At 40.5% G+C, this 16368-nt stretch overlaps 1 protein-coding gene across 3 annotated transcripts in view; it reads left to right on the top strand.

Annotated features, from left to right (window-relative positions):
• Positions 1-16368, top strand: part of LOC139539003 (glycophorin-C-like) — a 37964-nt gene that overhangs the window by 19963 nt on the left and 1633 nt on the right. For all 3 annotated transcript variants that reach the window (XM_071341652.1, XM_071341653.1, XM_071341650.1), the window contains exon 3: positions 15866-15907. In XM_071341652.1, the coding sequence (XP_071197753.1) occupies positions 15866-15907 (42 nt within the window). The remainder of the gene's footprint in view (positions 1-15865; positions 15908-16368) is intronic.

The following is a 16368-nucleotide window of genomic DNA, read 5'->3' as shown; positions in this document are numbered from 1 at the left end:
AACAGTTCCCAGACTAGAACAATTCAGCAGGATAGAGTATTTACTGCCAGACAGGTTTACATAACGTTTTGGGTCGCCATGGTCTCAAACAATGTAAAAGTTCAAAGTTCATGAACCCTAACTTTTCTTTATTGTGTATATTAGCCTATTTTAGATTGTACAGTGCATGGTGCAGTCGGTGGCTGTTCTCCAAAATGAAACAGATCCTTGTTATTGTTCATAAGCCAAGTCTCTAAACATAATGCAACTACTTTCGTTCCTATAATTCACAAGGGGAGAGTTCTTCCTTACTGCTGCCAGTAACCCATTGCCTACATTTATTTCCCCTCTGTGTGATTTCATAATGATGTAGTGTGGCTCTGCTATTGAACCTGCAGGAGAGCACTGGGGTAATTGAAAGGATCTGGAGTGATTTCATTTCTCAAATATCAATCCTTTAGAAAATATCTGAGGCAAAGTCTCCAGGTGACAGTGTCTGATTTAAGGCTAATACGTGTCTCAGCCGAGGGACATGTGTTAAGTTGGGTATTAATAGCCTAAATTTCAGTTAACAATTGTGGGGGCTGGGCAAAGCTGTTGGCATAGCTGGGGGATTGGTTCACTTTGGTCAGTTAGGTCAAGTAAGGATTTCAGAACATAGTGGAATTGTAATCTGGTCTGCCTGGTTAAATCATGTTTATTGGGGTGTCTGTTTGAGGTTGATGATTGGCACGTATTCAGGGCACCACCTTTTTCTCTTAAGTTGTGTGACTTTCTAAATCTATTCTGTCACTATTCCTCATTCCGTGTTGTAACAAAGTAAAGGAGAAAGGGAAAGGATGAGGGAACAGGAGAACAACGCTGCTACTACTGTATGTGTCCAACACAATATCATCCCAAACCTTCATTAGATCCTAGGTCATCAAACTGTTTTCGCCGTAAGCCCGTGGGCTATCAAGCCCTCGCTTCCCTTCTAGCATCATTTTCCAATATGATCTCCCTGAAACAAAATATTATTTCCCAGTTGCTAAAAACTATATATGTAGCCTGGTGACCAATGAGTCTTTCACAATCTTCCACATGTCAACTCTCACAGTAATTAACAATACATTCCCTCTATTCCTACCTCTCTAAAAGATAAAACATTTTCCGTCACGCACTTGTAAACTAACATTGTGCTTGGTACTTGGTAATACTATGGTAAACACTATTTCAAACTGACCTTGTGCTTGGTAAACAATATTTTAAACTGGCCTTGTGCTTGGAAAATACTATTTTAAACTGACCTTGTGATTGGTAAACACTATTTTAAATTGACCTTGTGCTTAGTAAACACTATTTTGAACTGACCATGTGCTTGGTATACACTATTTTAACTGATCGGTAAACATTATTTTAAATGACCTGTTGCTTGATAAACACTATTTTAAACTGACCTTGTGGTTGGTAAAAACTATTTTATTTGACCTTGTGCTTAGTAAACACTATTTTAAACTGACCTTGTGATTGGTAAACACTATTTTAAACTGGCCTTTGCTTGGTAAACACTATTTTAATCTGACCTTGTGCTTGGTAAACACTATTCTAACTGACCTTGTGCTTGGTAAACACCATTTTAAACTGAACTATTGCTTGGTAAACACTATTTTGAACTGACCTCGTAAATGGTAAACAGTATTTTAATCTGACCTTATGCTTGGTAAACACTATTCCAACTGACCGTGTACTTGGTAAACACTATTCTAACTGGCCTTGTGCTTGGTAAACAATATTTTAAACTGGTCTTCCTGGTAAACACTATTTTAACTGACCTTGTACTTGGTAAACACTATTTTAAACTGACCTTGTGCTTGTTTGTCACGTCATAATAACTGGACCAAAGCGCAGCATGATCTGGGTTCCACATCTTTTTATTTCTAAGTTAAACTCACAGCAAAACCAAAAAATCTCAAACCGAACCGTACCGCTAACAATAGTGCTAACATGCAACTATACACAGTCAAGAGCCCACAAAGCACAAAGGGGAAATGGCTGCCTAAATATGATCCCCAATCAGAGACAATGACAAACAAGCTGCCTCTGATTGGGAACTATACCTGGCCAACATAGACACATAATCACCTAGATGACCCACCCTAGTCACACCCCGACCTAACCAACATAGAGAATAAAAAGCTCTCTATGGTCAGAGCGTGACATTGTTAAACACTTTAAACTGACCTTGTGCTTGGTAAACACTATTTTAAACTGACCTTGTTCTTGGTAAACACTATTTTAAACTGACCTATTGCTTGGTAAACGCTATTTTAAACTGACTTTGTCCTTGGTCAACTCTATTTTAAACTGACCTTGTGCTTGGTAAACACTATTTTAAACTGACCTATTGCTTGGTAAACACTATTTTAAACTGACCTATTGCTTGGTAAACACTATTTTAAACTGGCCTTGTGCTTGGTAAACACTATTTCAAACTGACCTTGTTGCTTGGTAAACACTATTTTAAACTGACCTATTGCTTGGTAAACACTATTTTAAACTGGCCTTGTGCTTGGTAAACACTATTTTAAACTGGCCTTGTGCTTGGTAAACACTATTTTAAACTGGCCTTGTGCTTGGTAAACACTATTTTAAACTGGCCTTGTGCTTGGTAAACACTATTTCAAACTGACCTTGTGCTTGGTAAACACTATTTTAAACTGACCTATTGCTTGGTAAACACTATTTCAAACTGACCTTGTGCTTGGTAAACACTATTTTAAACTGACCTATTGCTTGGTAAACACTATTTTACATTGGCCTTGTGCTTAGTAAACACTTTAAACAGACAGTGTGCTTGGTAAACACTATTTTAAACTGACCTCGTGCATGGTAAACAATATTTTAAACTGGTCTTCTGCTTGGTAAACACTATTGTAATCTGGCCTTGTGTGTGGAAAACACTATTTTAAACTGACCTTATTCTTGGTCAACACTATTTTAACTGACCTTATGCTTGGTAAACACTATTTTAAACTGACCTTGTGCTTGGAAAACACTATTTTAAACTGACCTTATTCTTGGTCAACACTATTTTATCTGACCTTGTGCTTGGTAAACACTATTTTAAACTAACCTTATTCTTGGTCAACACTATTTTAAACTGGCCTTGTGCATGATAAACACTATTTTAAACTGACCTTATTCTTGGTAAACACTATTTTAAACTGACCTTATTCTTGGTCAACACTATTTTAAACTGGCCTTATGCTTGGTAAACACTATTTTAACTAGCCCTGTGCTTGGTAAACACTATTTTAACTGATCTTGTACTTGGTAACCAATATTTTAAACTGACCTTGTGCTTGGTAAACACTATTTTAAACTGACCTTATTCTTGGTAAACACGTTCGTCTTATTTCATTTTTTTTCCAACGACTTATAAATTCCAGTTGGATTTGTTATCATTTTCGGTCTTTGTTTTGAAGTGTGATATTGGACATTGTCATCAAACAGGATGGGCAAAGGGATAGCCCTGCTTCACCCATTCACTCAGGAAATATGTGTGTCCACAGTGTTATATATCATTCTTTAACTGGTCACTCAGGCCACTGACTATTATTAGTGTTATTATTTTCTTTATTACACACCCATGAATTTTGACAAGTTGTTTTCTGACAACAAGGAGAATATATTACACTTTTATATATATTACAATGTTTGGAATATACAGGATAATTATCATGAAATTATCCATTTTGTTATTATCCTTCTCACAACTATATGAAGTTACCACTGTGCTTCCCTGGAGGTTTTGACCTAAAATGTAAGGTTATTGGATAGGTTGTATGGCTTCTGGTGATCTCGGAGAGGGGATCTGCGTGTCACGCCCTGGCCATAGAGAGGCTTTTATTCTCTATTTTTGTTAGGCCAGGGTGTGACTAGAGTGGGCATTCTAGTTTCTTTGTTTCTATGTTTTCTATTTCTTTGTTTTTGGCCGAGTGTGGTTCCCAATCAGAGGCAGCTGTCTATCGTTGTCTCTGATTGGGAATCATACTTAGGCAGCCTTTTCCCCACCTGTGTTTTGTGGGTAGTTATTTTCTGTTTAGCTGTTTTTGTTGCCTGACAGAACCGTGCACTTTTGATTTTTCTACTTTGTTATTTTGTTTGAGTGTTTTGATAAATAAAAAATCATGAACACTTTTCACGCTGCGCTTTGGTCCATGCCTTCTGACGAATAAGTGAAGCTACAAGGGGAAGAAAGATCATTTGTTTTATCTTAGTCAGAGCTGGGATGTTGGATCCAATGTTATATTGAGAGCCGTCCTCATGGTGGCATCGTAAATGATCAGATGCCAATCTAGAGGCTTCCTCACCGGGTTAATTACTTTTAGAGTATTCCATGGCAGTCCGATGATAACTTTGTCATCGATCATTGTAGGAGGAGAACTTTGATCTTGCAACAGAACTAGCAGATGGAGCCTAGGGAGTCTAAGAGAGTGGGAGAGAGATAGCAAGAGGAAAGCCTGAACACAGGCGGATACAGACAGAGGAAAGCACAGAGAGGATGTGGGGGAGAAGCAAGATAAGTGAAAAGGGAGAGAAATGCCAAATATTTGAGACACAGTGTAACGGTTCAGTGTAATGGTTATGTGGAGTGGGTGGAGGGGAGTGGAGGGGCCCAGTACAGCCCACTAGATGACAAACAAGCGGTTCTGACAATTCCCTTTAGCCTCAGCACGAAAGCCCCACTCCTCTATTTCCTCTCTACCTTTCACTCTTCCTCTCCCTGTCTTTGTATATACTTACAAGCTCATCTCTTTGTCCTCATCTTCCTATATTTCTCTCCATTTCTTCCACTTTCTATCCCTCACACTGTCAGCCTTCTATCCCTCACACTGCCAGCCTTCTATCGCTCACACTGTCAGCCTTCTATCCCTAACACTGTCAGCCTTCTATCCCTCACACTGCCAGCCTTCTATCCCTCAGACTGTCAGCCTTCTATCCCTCACACTGCCAGCCTTCTATCCCTCAGACTGTCAGCCTTCTATCCCTCAAACTGTCAGCCTTCTATCCCTCACACTGCCAGCCTTCTATCCCTCACACTGTCAGCGTTCTTTCCCTCACACTGTCAGCTTTCTTTCCCTCACACTGCCAGCCTTCTATCCCTCACACTGTCAGCCTTCTATCCCTCACACTGTCAGCTGTTGGCCTACTCACTCACTTGCTTCCTTACAGAGCTGTTATTGAAATGTTTTCATTGAGAATTCTGGTTCTGATCAGCATTTGATCCTCTGTCTTAAAACGGATAAGGGTTGTCAGGGTAGCAATGAGTAAGGAAATAGCCGTGGAAGGAAAAGGTGCATTTTGGATGATCATGGCACATGGGTAGTTTTCCAGAAACCAACATTGAGCATAGTTAACTTGTTACAACACATAACATGGTCAGGTCCCAACCTCAGGTCCCAAGAAGCGCTCCCTCAAGGACTCATTTTCTGATAGGATCTCTCTTACAATCACGCCTACAGCCAGAAGAAATATGCTTTTCGCCCCAGGTTGATCGGAGGCCTGATAATAAAAAGTTTTCAACACTGAAAATACAGGTTTGTGAAGTCTGTGCAGTTTAACACAAAAAGGTGTCTGACAAGCAATAAACTCCAACTCAACACTTCACCCACTAACTGGATGATAAATGTGGCTTTTACTCCACTCCCCTCAAGGCTACAATGAGACCTGGCCTTTCTCTGTATACATCCTTTTACTCCACTCCCCTCAAGGCTACAATGAGACCTGGCCTTCCTTTGTATACATCCTTTTACTCCACTCCCCTCAAGGCTACAATGAGACCTGGCCTTTCTCTGTATACATCCTTTCACTCCACAAATTAGCTTCACTTAGTAACCTTGGCACAATTACAAGACCTCAGACGACATCCCAATTTACCTTAAACACAGACAGTGCATTATCTACTGTTTCTAGACTAAGGTTACTGATAATTGTGTTTGTTCAGTGGACCCTAATTCACTGATAACAGCTGGCTGTTTTGATCCCACATATAAAAAATGCCCTCATGTATCTGCAAAATGGATTGAGTAAAAGAAGATGAGTTGTTTTGTACACTCTGTATTGAAACCTTGAAGCTGTTTTCTTTAAACTACCGCCCTCTCTCTCTCTGCCCATGTAGACAGAACAATTCTGATAATTGCTTTGCGGTAGTTTGTAAAGACCTCATTGCAAGTTCATTAACGATGTTCCCATATTGCTAGATTGCACTGGTGTAACACATGGGGATGAGTGAAAGGTACTTCTCATCCTGAAGTGTCCCCACTTGCACCAGCGAATAGCTTTCTTTCCCCGTGACATCAGCTGGTGTTAAGATGCTTCCGGAGGGTTCAAGCTTCCTGGGTTCAAGCTTCGGTGTGAGCCGAATCAGGAGGAAGTCGTACTCGCTAAGCAAGCAGCGTGATGTCCTTTACACTGGCATTGCTTGCCTTTCATCAAAGAATCTACTGCTATTGAAAAGAGATTGCACTATTGCTCCTCCCAATCAACCCAGTCTAAAGCAGCAGAAGAAAGAAAGTCATTAGAATGCGTTGATTAGTTATGCCTGGCAGGCCATTTTCAGAGAGATAACTTTATTCAAATGTGAAGTCGTTCTGCTGCTTCGTCCCTCAGGCGGTCATTAACCTCTATTACCAAGACCCGAGTGTCGCAGCGGTCTAAGGCACTCAGTGCAAGAGGCGTCACTACAGTCCCTCGTTCAAATCCAGGCTATATCACATCCGGCCGTGATTGGGAGTCCCATAGGGCGGCGCACAATTGGCTCAGCGTTGTCTGGGTTTGGCCGGGGTAGGCCGTCATTGTAAATAAGAATTTGTTCTTAACTGACTTGCCTAGTTAAATAAAAGTTCAATAAAAATGTTTAAATTTTAAATATGATCAACCTGCATCACTGATACAGAACGCACTAGAACACCAATATCTAGCTTAGCCTCGTCGAGAACCAGGCTTGGGAGGTGATTTTGGAGGTATAGCAACGAGAGACTATATCTAGCCTAAATGCCTGCCATGCAGCTTCAACTGTGTTTTGTGATCTCTCAACACAATGCTTTCTGGGAATACTGAACATGTACAGTTCATCAGCGAAGATACCGTCCACTGTCAGTACTGTCATGGGCATGTACTAAAACAGAGTAACTAGCATTCACATTGTTAATTGGCGGTATAAAGAAAACGTGAAATGGCGGTTCCCATTAGGGATCTGTATTTAGCTAATGAACTCACAGAGGCAAATCAAACCTCTCATATGAATCCCCTTTAAAATTGCATGTGTGCATGGTTTTAGAGCTGATAAGATGCCTCCCTCCCACCCCTACCCTTCATTTCCTCCGCATCCTTATCACAAGGTGACTTGGAGGTCAGTGCATGAATAGAATATTTGAGGGGGGAAAATGTGTCTGGAACGTGACAGAGAAAAGGATGCTTTGGTCAGCTCAAACAAAGTAGTCATTTTGATTAATAGGGCATGATTGTTTTCTCTGACAACAAAGTTCATGTAACCAAGAAAATGGAGTAAGACTGGATTACAGTCCATTGTACACACTCATACATACCTGTCCATTCTGCCCTTTGTGTAGTCTATCCGGAAGTTCCACTGTTGGACTTAATGGAATGGAAGCAGTAAGCTCAGCCTTTCAGTTCCTCAAAAAGAGCTTTGAACTGCTGACTCTGGTGATGAAATTAAATTACATTTTTCAGTCAGCAATTTATTACCTATTCATTGAATGGTTGGAACAGAGAGTGGTGTTTAGCCCAGCATTTAGTGGGTGTTTTCAACCTAAGTTAGGCATTACGATATTATTTTAGTTGTACAGTACCATACCAGTCTTACTCTGATCGTGTTCTTACTGCAGGGGATAAATAAGAAATGTGTCATGTGATGTGACGAGGAAAATTAATGAGCAAGTCAAAGTGATTTTTTTTGTACCTGCAGTGTGCAGGAGAGGCAGGGTTCAGATCACATGTACATTAATTATAGATTCAAGTTTTTCAAAAGTCAAATACGTTTTGGAGCCCAGGAAAGGAGTCTGAGGGGGAGAGACGATGCGAACTTTGCATATTAAAACTTATCTGCGCGGATGAAGTTCCTTTGGCCGGCAAATTTAAACATTGAACATTTTCCTCAGGAGCATTATCTTAATGCTTTCTACGACCCTGATGCTGGGAGGAAGTTCACTGTTTTTATGTAATACTTGCAGTCTCAATACCAGAGGAGTATTTGGTGTGAGTGGTTATCTTTGTTCATGGTTACTTGTGTAACATATAACTAAGAATAGCGGTGTTAATAATGGTTGGTGCTTAGCTCATCCACAAGCACAAATGCTGTATATTGAACATGCAGTAGGCTTTCTCGACATGCAGTATTTATATATTCTGAAAATGAAGTACACAGTATAATAAATAAATACATAAAGAAATAACTCTTAGCGCCAGAGGAACTGCAATACGATTATGTTTAACGAAGGTACAGCCTCCACCTGCTCCACACCTCCAAAGGTGTGCATTTCATTTTAAAGGACACTTAGTATTTTTATTTTTAGGCACCTGCCCTCCGTGTGTTAAATAATACAAGACGAGCATCCATCTCTGTGGAACGTCACCCAAAGAGGAAGAGGCGAGAGAGATGTGGAGAGAGTGGTGTTTATCCCGGCATTTAGTGGGTGTTTTCAACCTAAGTTAGGCACAGGCAGCGGGCCACGGCTGAGCTGTTTGCTGAAGGAAATCAGGAGTCCGTCATATCCACCAGACAACAACAGGTGGGAAATACAGTAGAAAGAAATGCCCTTTCAATTATTTATTTTTAATCCACCGAGATGGTGAAACTATGAATGTTGTCTTTGAACGCTGTCTGTCCATCCTTGAAATTTGAAATAAGTATTTTTATTTCTATTCCCCTTGCAGTTTTAGCAGAATTCATATCTATTGCCTACATGTTTAACACTTCTGATGTTAGTCTCCCAAACTCATGTTGTTTGATAGGCCCTACTTCTCAGACTGAGCTGAAGATTATTCCCAAACTCCTTCTGCCACTTTATTGGGGCCAATAAACTAACAAAATGAACATCTCGACTCACCCAACAACGTGACGACTGTAGATTTGATTTGGAAACATTATTGTGTTGCCACAGCACAAATGGCCTCAAGTGACTCCTGACAGAAAACCAAGAGTGTTGTTATTGTCATGGTTACCTTTCAAGACTTATCACAAGTCTATTAATGACATGCCCTGTGCGAGCTGGCCCAGAGAGGGAACCAGGAAATGGACTGTCCCACTGCCATACTCCCATGCTAGAAACTACATTAGAGAAACAACTGCACTACGCGATACAGATTGGTTAAGATTGGTTCATGCAGTGTGATAGGCTTCCATCTTGCTTCTCACAGTATCTAACATTTAAATTAATATGATTTACTTTCCCTTACAATGGCCACTAAATTGGTATACAGCTTACATTCTCCTTTTTTATTCCTTATTTCTCTTGTTGTTGTTTTTATACTGCACTATTGGGAAGGGCTTGCAAGTTAAGCATTTCACTGTACTTGCGCATGTGACGAATAAAACTTGAAAACTTGAAACTTGAAATTGGACCACCATTTAGGGACGAAGAGCCACTGGAGCTAGATTGCAGCCAGGCTTTATTTATTTCCTGGGAATACCATATCAGCCCGGTGTCAGCCATAGACCTGCAGGGTGGAATTAATTTGGCTTCCAGTTCCCCCTTCCTTCCTACAGGGAGACACTTACCAGCCCTGCTTCACAGTCGGCTTTCGGCAAGATTAACGCCACTTCTGGGAATGCGATGAAAGCAGTGTATCTCGTTCCCGGGGCAAGGTTTTCTGCGGATGTGTTGGCGAAATGTGTGAAAGAAGTGAAAGGAGGAGGAGGGGATGAATGATGGTGCTCTCATGCTCTGTGGCACCCGATACCCACCAACACCCTCCAACACGCCTTGGCCTGCCTGTCAGCCCCTTTGGGTACTGGTGATGGGAAGAGAAATCTGCCCTTGGGTGTGGCTCAGCTGTCCCCATCGGGCGGTGCCACTCTCCATGTTGCGGCGGCAAGCGGATCTTGGATCTGAGGCTAATGAGGAGTCAACTCCGGGCAAATTTGGCAAATTTATCAGGGATTTGAACTCTCTCCTCGGCTCCCAGATCTACAAATAAAATAAAGTCAAACGTAATTTGTCACATGCTTGGTAAACAACAGGTGTAGACTAACAGTGACATGCTCAGTTCCAACAACGCAGAGTTAAAGATAGAAATAGAAATAGTGACATAAGGAATGAAATACACAGTGAATAACAAATAACAATTATGAGTCAAAAACCACCTTGCTATATACAGGAAGTACCAGGTCATAACATGGCTATATACAGGAAGTACCAGGTAATAACATGGTTATATACAGGAAGTACCAGGTAATAACATGGCTATATGCAGGGAGTACCAGGTAATAACATAGCTGTATACAGGGAGTAACAGGTAATAACATGGCTATATACAGGGAGTAGCAGGTAATAACATGGCTATATACAGGGAGTACCAGGAAATAATATGGCTATATACGGAAAGTAACAGGTAATAACATGGACATACACCGGGAATACCAGGTAATAACATGGCTATATGCAGGGAGTACCAGGTAATAACATGGCTATATACAGGAAATACCAGGTAATAACATTGCTATATACAGGGAGTACCAGGTAATAACATGGCTATATACGGTAAGTACCAGGTCATAACATTGCTATATACAGCGAGTACCAGGTAATAGCATGGCTATATATAGGGAGTACCAGGTAATAACATGGCTATATACAGGAAGTAATAGGTAATAACATGGCTATATACAGGAAGTATGTGGATTGACGAGGAAAAACATTTATTCAATCCATTTTAGAATAAGATTGTAATGTAACAAAATGTGGTCTGAATAATTTCCGAATACACTGTACAGCTGAATACAATCAACTGAAATGTGTCTTCCACATTGGAGCAGTAGCATCAGCGCATGTGGTGAGTGTGAAAGTGTGTGTGTGTGGTGTCATTATGCATGTGTGCATGTTATGTATGTGTAGGCGTGTGGATAGAGACCAGTGTGTGTGCACAAAGTCATTTAAAGCTTTTAAAACCAAGATATGGGCACTATGCCAGGCTTCTCCCCAAAAAGATTGTCGCTGCACCACATTGCCGGCTGCGCCACTATGTAAAGATTTCACAGCAAGTGAAAGTAATATTTAGTAATAAGTGTACATTTGGTCGCCAATGACAATGTTGTGAATTGCGAAACAGGCCATTCATTCCGAGCGTTATCATGTTACTCAATTAATTCAGCACATTTCAGCTGAAGGCCGAGGCTATCTCGACACACAGGACGCACAGAGCGCACCCTTGAGTAGGCGATAGCGTTGCCGATTCATTCAAACTTTCTAATGGCAGTCAAACAAAAGTCAAACGACAAAAGTTGTTATGCTTGCTAGATAACCTCCAACGAATGACAGAATATCTCCCACTTGGCAAAATCAAGTTGATGATTATACAGATAACGGGAAGATGAAAAGTGGAAATAGTTAAAATATCAAAGTATCAGGGACCAACTCTGTTAAAAAAATATGCACATCTAGTCTCATACCGTTTTTTGATCACACATTCTCTACCGAAGCTCTCATTATGGGCAGCAATACGAGGCAGGGGACATGTTACAGTGGTATGTGGACATGCATAGTATGCAACGTATGGATTACAGAATAAAGTTAGGAATTTTCATGCAACACAGGAGTTAGAATTTGGAGTTTTAGTGGGATTGGGACAATAGGAAAATAGCCTAGGCTCTATATAAGGCCAGTAAGGCTACCACGTGACTCAATAGATACAAAATACACTTGATTTAGGCTACATTATTGTATGCTAAATGTTTCTGATCAGTGATAGATGAACAAACAAATAAATTAGCTACCACTTCCACTTGTCCAGCCAAAGGTTAATTAACCAAATATACAAAGAGATTAAGTGAAACAAAATCACATTGATTGATTATCAGACACAGGCTTTTGGTAGAGAGTAGAACAGGCTGAAGAGAAAAATCCACTTGTATAACATGCTAGCAAAATGTTCTGATCAGCTAATATATAAGCTAACTAGAATAAAGATGACCATTAGCACTCACCTCAATTTTTCTAACATTTCCCCAGCTTAACTGTTACCAGATATCAAAACGGAGATTCAGTGAAAACAAAAATCTGTCATTGATTTTATTTATCAATTTATTGATTTATCAACCCCCCCCCCCCCCCCCCCCCCCCCCCGCCACACACACACACAGTTGTCCGAAAGCTGTGTGATGGCGCTGTCTCAATCAAAATGGTACTGAAATGATCATCTAGGGTGACCACACACAACTTTAAATTAGTATAGTGGTTTTATATGACAGTAAGTTTAGGTATAAACAAAAATGTTATACATGACTTCAATTGCATTAGCCTATTTTATTCCAATATTTTATTTTATTTTTATATTTTACCCCAATTTCAAATAGGATCTTTTCTCATCGCTGCAACTCCCCAACAGGTTCGGGAGAGGCGAAGGTTGAATCATGCGCCCTCCTAAACATGACCCGCTAAACCGCGCTCCTTAACACTCGCCCGCTTAACCCTGAAGCCAGCTACACCAACATGTCGGAGGAAATTGACTACCGAAGTCAGCCTGCAGGAGCTCGGCCCGCCACAAGAAGTCGCTAGAGCGTGATGAGCCACGTGAAGCCCCCGACCCCGTTATTCAATATCTTAATCATTCAGTTGATCATAACTAAAGTGAGTTTTCCAGGTGGGTGAGGGCAGTGTGGAATACAATAGAGATTGCGTCATCTGAGGAGGCGGTATGCGAATTGTAGTAGGTCCAGGGTGTCTGGGATGATGGTGTTGATGTGAGCCATGACCAGCCTTTCAAAGCATTTCATGGCTGTAGATGTGAGTGCTACGGGGCGATAATCACTTAGACAGGTTACCTTGGCATTTTTAGGTACGGGCTATGGTGGTCTGCTTGAAACACGTAGGTATTACAGACCGGGTCAGGGAGAGTTTGAAAATGACACTTGCCAGCTGGTCAGCGCATGCTCTGAGCATTCGTCCTGATATTCCGTCTGGCCCCACGGGCCTTCCAATGTTATCCTGTTTAAAGGTCTTACTCACATTGGCTACGGAGAGTTAACCCGTTAACCCGTTCCCCTACCCTGAATTATAGATGGAGATATTTTTGCTTTTAAAATAGGATAGGCTGCCTGCCTGCCTGCCTCTGAATTTCACCAAGCATCTTAGTAGAAACTTGAAGTAACTGTCCAGTGAAAATTTTACTTTTAAAAGTTCATATTCTGTTAACTCATACCCTGAAGATGTTGTTGCCTCATCCTATAGTCGTATGTGTGGCCAAAGCACAAATTTGAAAAAAACACTCTCAAACAGACCATTTAAAAAATGCTTGCTATTTCCTCAGTAAAGGAGGATGACCTGGCCAATTAGCAGCCTACTCGCATGAATATTTTTTATTTTTTTATTACCGGTATACATCCACACCATTCTGTTGTTGGGGTACGCCTACACCATTCCAACACAGAAAAACAGCTTTTTAACATAATTAGTAAATACACATTTGGAAGGAAAACTCCTTCACTCATATTGTAATTAATTATAAGTAATATTTCATTAAAATCTGGAAACACTGGCTTGTTACTTTAAACCAGGGTTGGGCAACTTTGATAAAGACACGGTGGTTGGAACCAAAAATATAATATTTGGACTCATCAGACCAAAGCGCAGATTTCCACCGGTCTAATGTCCATTGCTCGTGTTTCTTGGCCCAGGCAAGTCTCTTCTTCTAATTGGTGTCCTTTAGTAGTGTTTTCTTTGCAGCAATTCGACCATGAAGGCCTGATTCACGCAGTCTCCTCTGAACAGTTGATGTTGACATGTGTCTCTTACTTGAACAATGTGAAGCATTTATTTGGGCTGCAATCTGAGGTGCAGTTAACTCTAATGAACTTATCCTCTACAGCAGAGCTAACTCTGGGTCTTCCTTTCCTGTGAGGGTCCTCATGAGATCCAGTTTCATCATAGCACTTGATGGTTTTTGCATCTGCACTTGAAGAAACTTTCAAAGTTCTTCAAATTTTCCGGATTGACTGACCTTCATGTCTTAAAGTAATGATGGACTGTCGTTTCTCATTGCTTATTTGAGCTGTTCTTGCCATAACATGGACTTGGTCTTTGTTCTAAATAGGGCAAAATTCTGTATAGCACCCTTACCTTGGCACAGCACAACTGAATGTCTCAAAAAAAATTAAGAAAGAAAGAAATTCCACAAATTAACTTTTAACAAGGCACACGTGTTTATTGAAATGCATTCCAGGTGACTACCTCATGAATCTGGTTGAGAGAATGCCAAGAGTGTGCAAAGCTGTCATCAAGGCAAAGGGTGGCTACTTTGAAGAATCTCAAATATATTTTGATTTGTTCAACACTTTTTTGGTTACTACATGATTCCATATGTGTTATTTCATAGTTTTGATGTCTTCACTATTATTCTACAATGTAGAAAATTGTAGAAATAAAGAAAAACCCCTGAATGAGTAGGTGTGTCCAAACTTTTGACTGGTACTGTAAGTATTCACACCCTTGAGTCAATACATGTTAGAATCACCTTTGGCAGCGATTACAGTTGTTACAGTCTTTCTGGGTAAGTTGAAAGAGTGCAGTTTTGTAACGTCTTCTTAGTCTTGCTCTGCATTCCACAACCAAGTCTTGCCTGCTATTCCAGTACATACACAGGTCTGAGTGTACAGTAGTAGCAGCCTTCATTACTACTGATGGTGGGTTCATTTTTCCATTATGTGTTTTGAGTTTTCGCATTCTGAATGATGTTATGCATTCCAGGGAGCAGAGAGGGTCTGTGAGTCTGCATCTAAAATGGCCAATCAAGAGTTAATGACGGTTTTGGTATTCATACATGCATATCGAGGTCACCTGGAACAGGCAAGCATTTGTCAAAGTCCATAGTCCTAAAGCTCTTTGTTTTTTACTGAATTGAAGAAATATATTGTGATTTAGTTACTGAAAGAGCCACACCCATGGGGATGTTTAGAGTTGTCCCTTTCCCACCATAGCTGCTTCACTTAGGCTGTAACTACAGTACACACTGGGATCTGTTGTTTCTCTCCCTTCGTCCCAAATGAACAGGTTCTGTAATGCCCCTTTATTTGCTGAGAATATGTCCACATTGTAAACGTTGCATCGTGATGAGGATCTAATGAGTGTGCGAACACCTAGATGTTTTGGGTGATTAGGCATTAATGAGGCTGCCTTTTAATTGAGCACTTCGGGGAAGTAATGAAGAAAAAATATATTTCTTTAGCTATAGCGCTTTCTCAAGCTTGCGAGGATCGATCTCCATTTTGGATCTCACGTTGTGTTTTTATAGATGACATAGTTTCGTCTCTGGCTGACTGACTCTTTCACTGTCCTTCAGAGAAAGTCAAGTCAAGGCGGGCAGATGTTGCATGCGCTATAATTCATGATTACCTTTAATCCCTTTGTCCAATGAGAGTTTTGTCTGTCCCCTGGTGACAGATACAAAAAACCTCTCTGCACACACACCAGGGAGACAGCTGTCTATTAAAACCCTCCTGAAAGAGTCACATGTTAAAGAAGTCTGGGGAAAATAAATATGAATGTGGTTCAAGATACATGGCATAAATTGAAGGTAATAATAACTACACACTGTACTGTATGTAACTTATGTATGTAACCTAAAGTATATTAGCACATGATCTGAAATCCCTTTATTTTTGCCTTCTTAGATTATGACGTGGACGATGGATACTTGGATGCCATACTAGGTGGTGAGTTATAACAGAGTCCCTCTCATGCTCAGAACATTCAAAGGCCTTCCATGCCTTGCCTCCCTCTGCAAACCTCATCCACATCGATGTTGCTGATAGATTTGATGCTGGAGGCAGACATCCCCCTACATTTAATGATGGTGATGCATGCAACACAAAGACATCTCTTTCTCTTTCTTTCAGATAGCAAGCAGAGTCTGCTAAATGTTTCGGAACAGAGCTATATAAAACCATTTTTTGAAGTCAGTCAACCAACGGGCCAAATTTAAAATGTAATGCTACTGTTATTTTTATGGCACAAAATATTGCCGTTGTCTGCCAACAGCTGTAACAGACCACGAAATATGCATTTAAAAAGACATTGTTCTTCTTCTGCCAGTAATGTGTTCAAATCAGAATCTAGCCTGAAACTGCCTTTTTATTACCAAGAGACTGGCATTCCACAAAATAGACAATTAAGT

The sequence above is a fragment of the Salvelinus alpinus genome, chromosome 14, assembly GCF_045679555.1.
Source record: "Salvelinus alpinus chromosome 14, SLU_Salpinus.1, whole genome shotgun sequence".
Lineage (NCBI taxonomy): Eukaryota > Metazoa > Chordata > Actinopteri > Salmoniformes > Salmonidae > Salvelinus > Salvelinus alpinus.
This window is presented reverse-complemented; position numbering and strand designations above follow the sequence as displayed.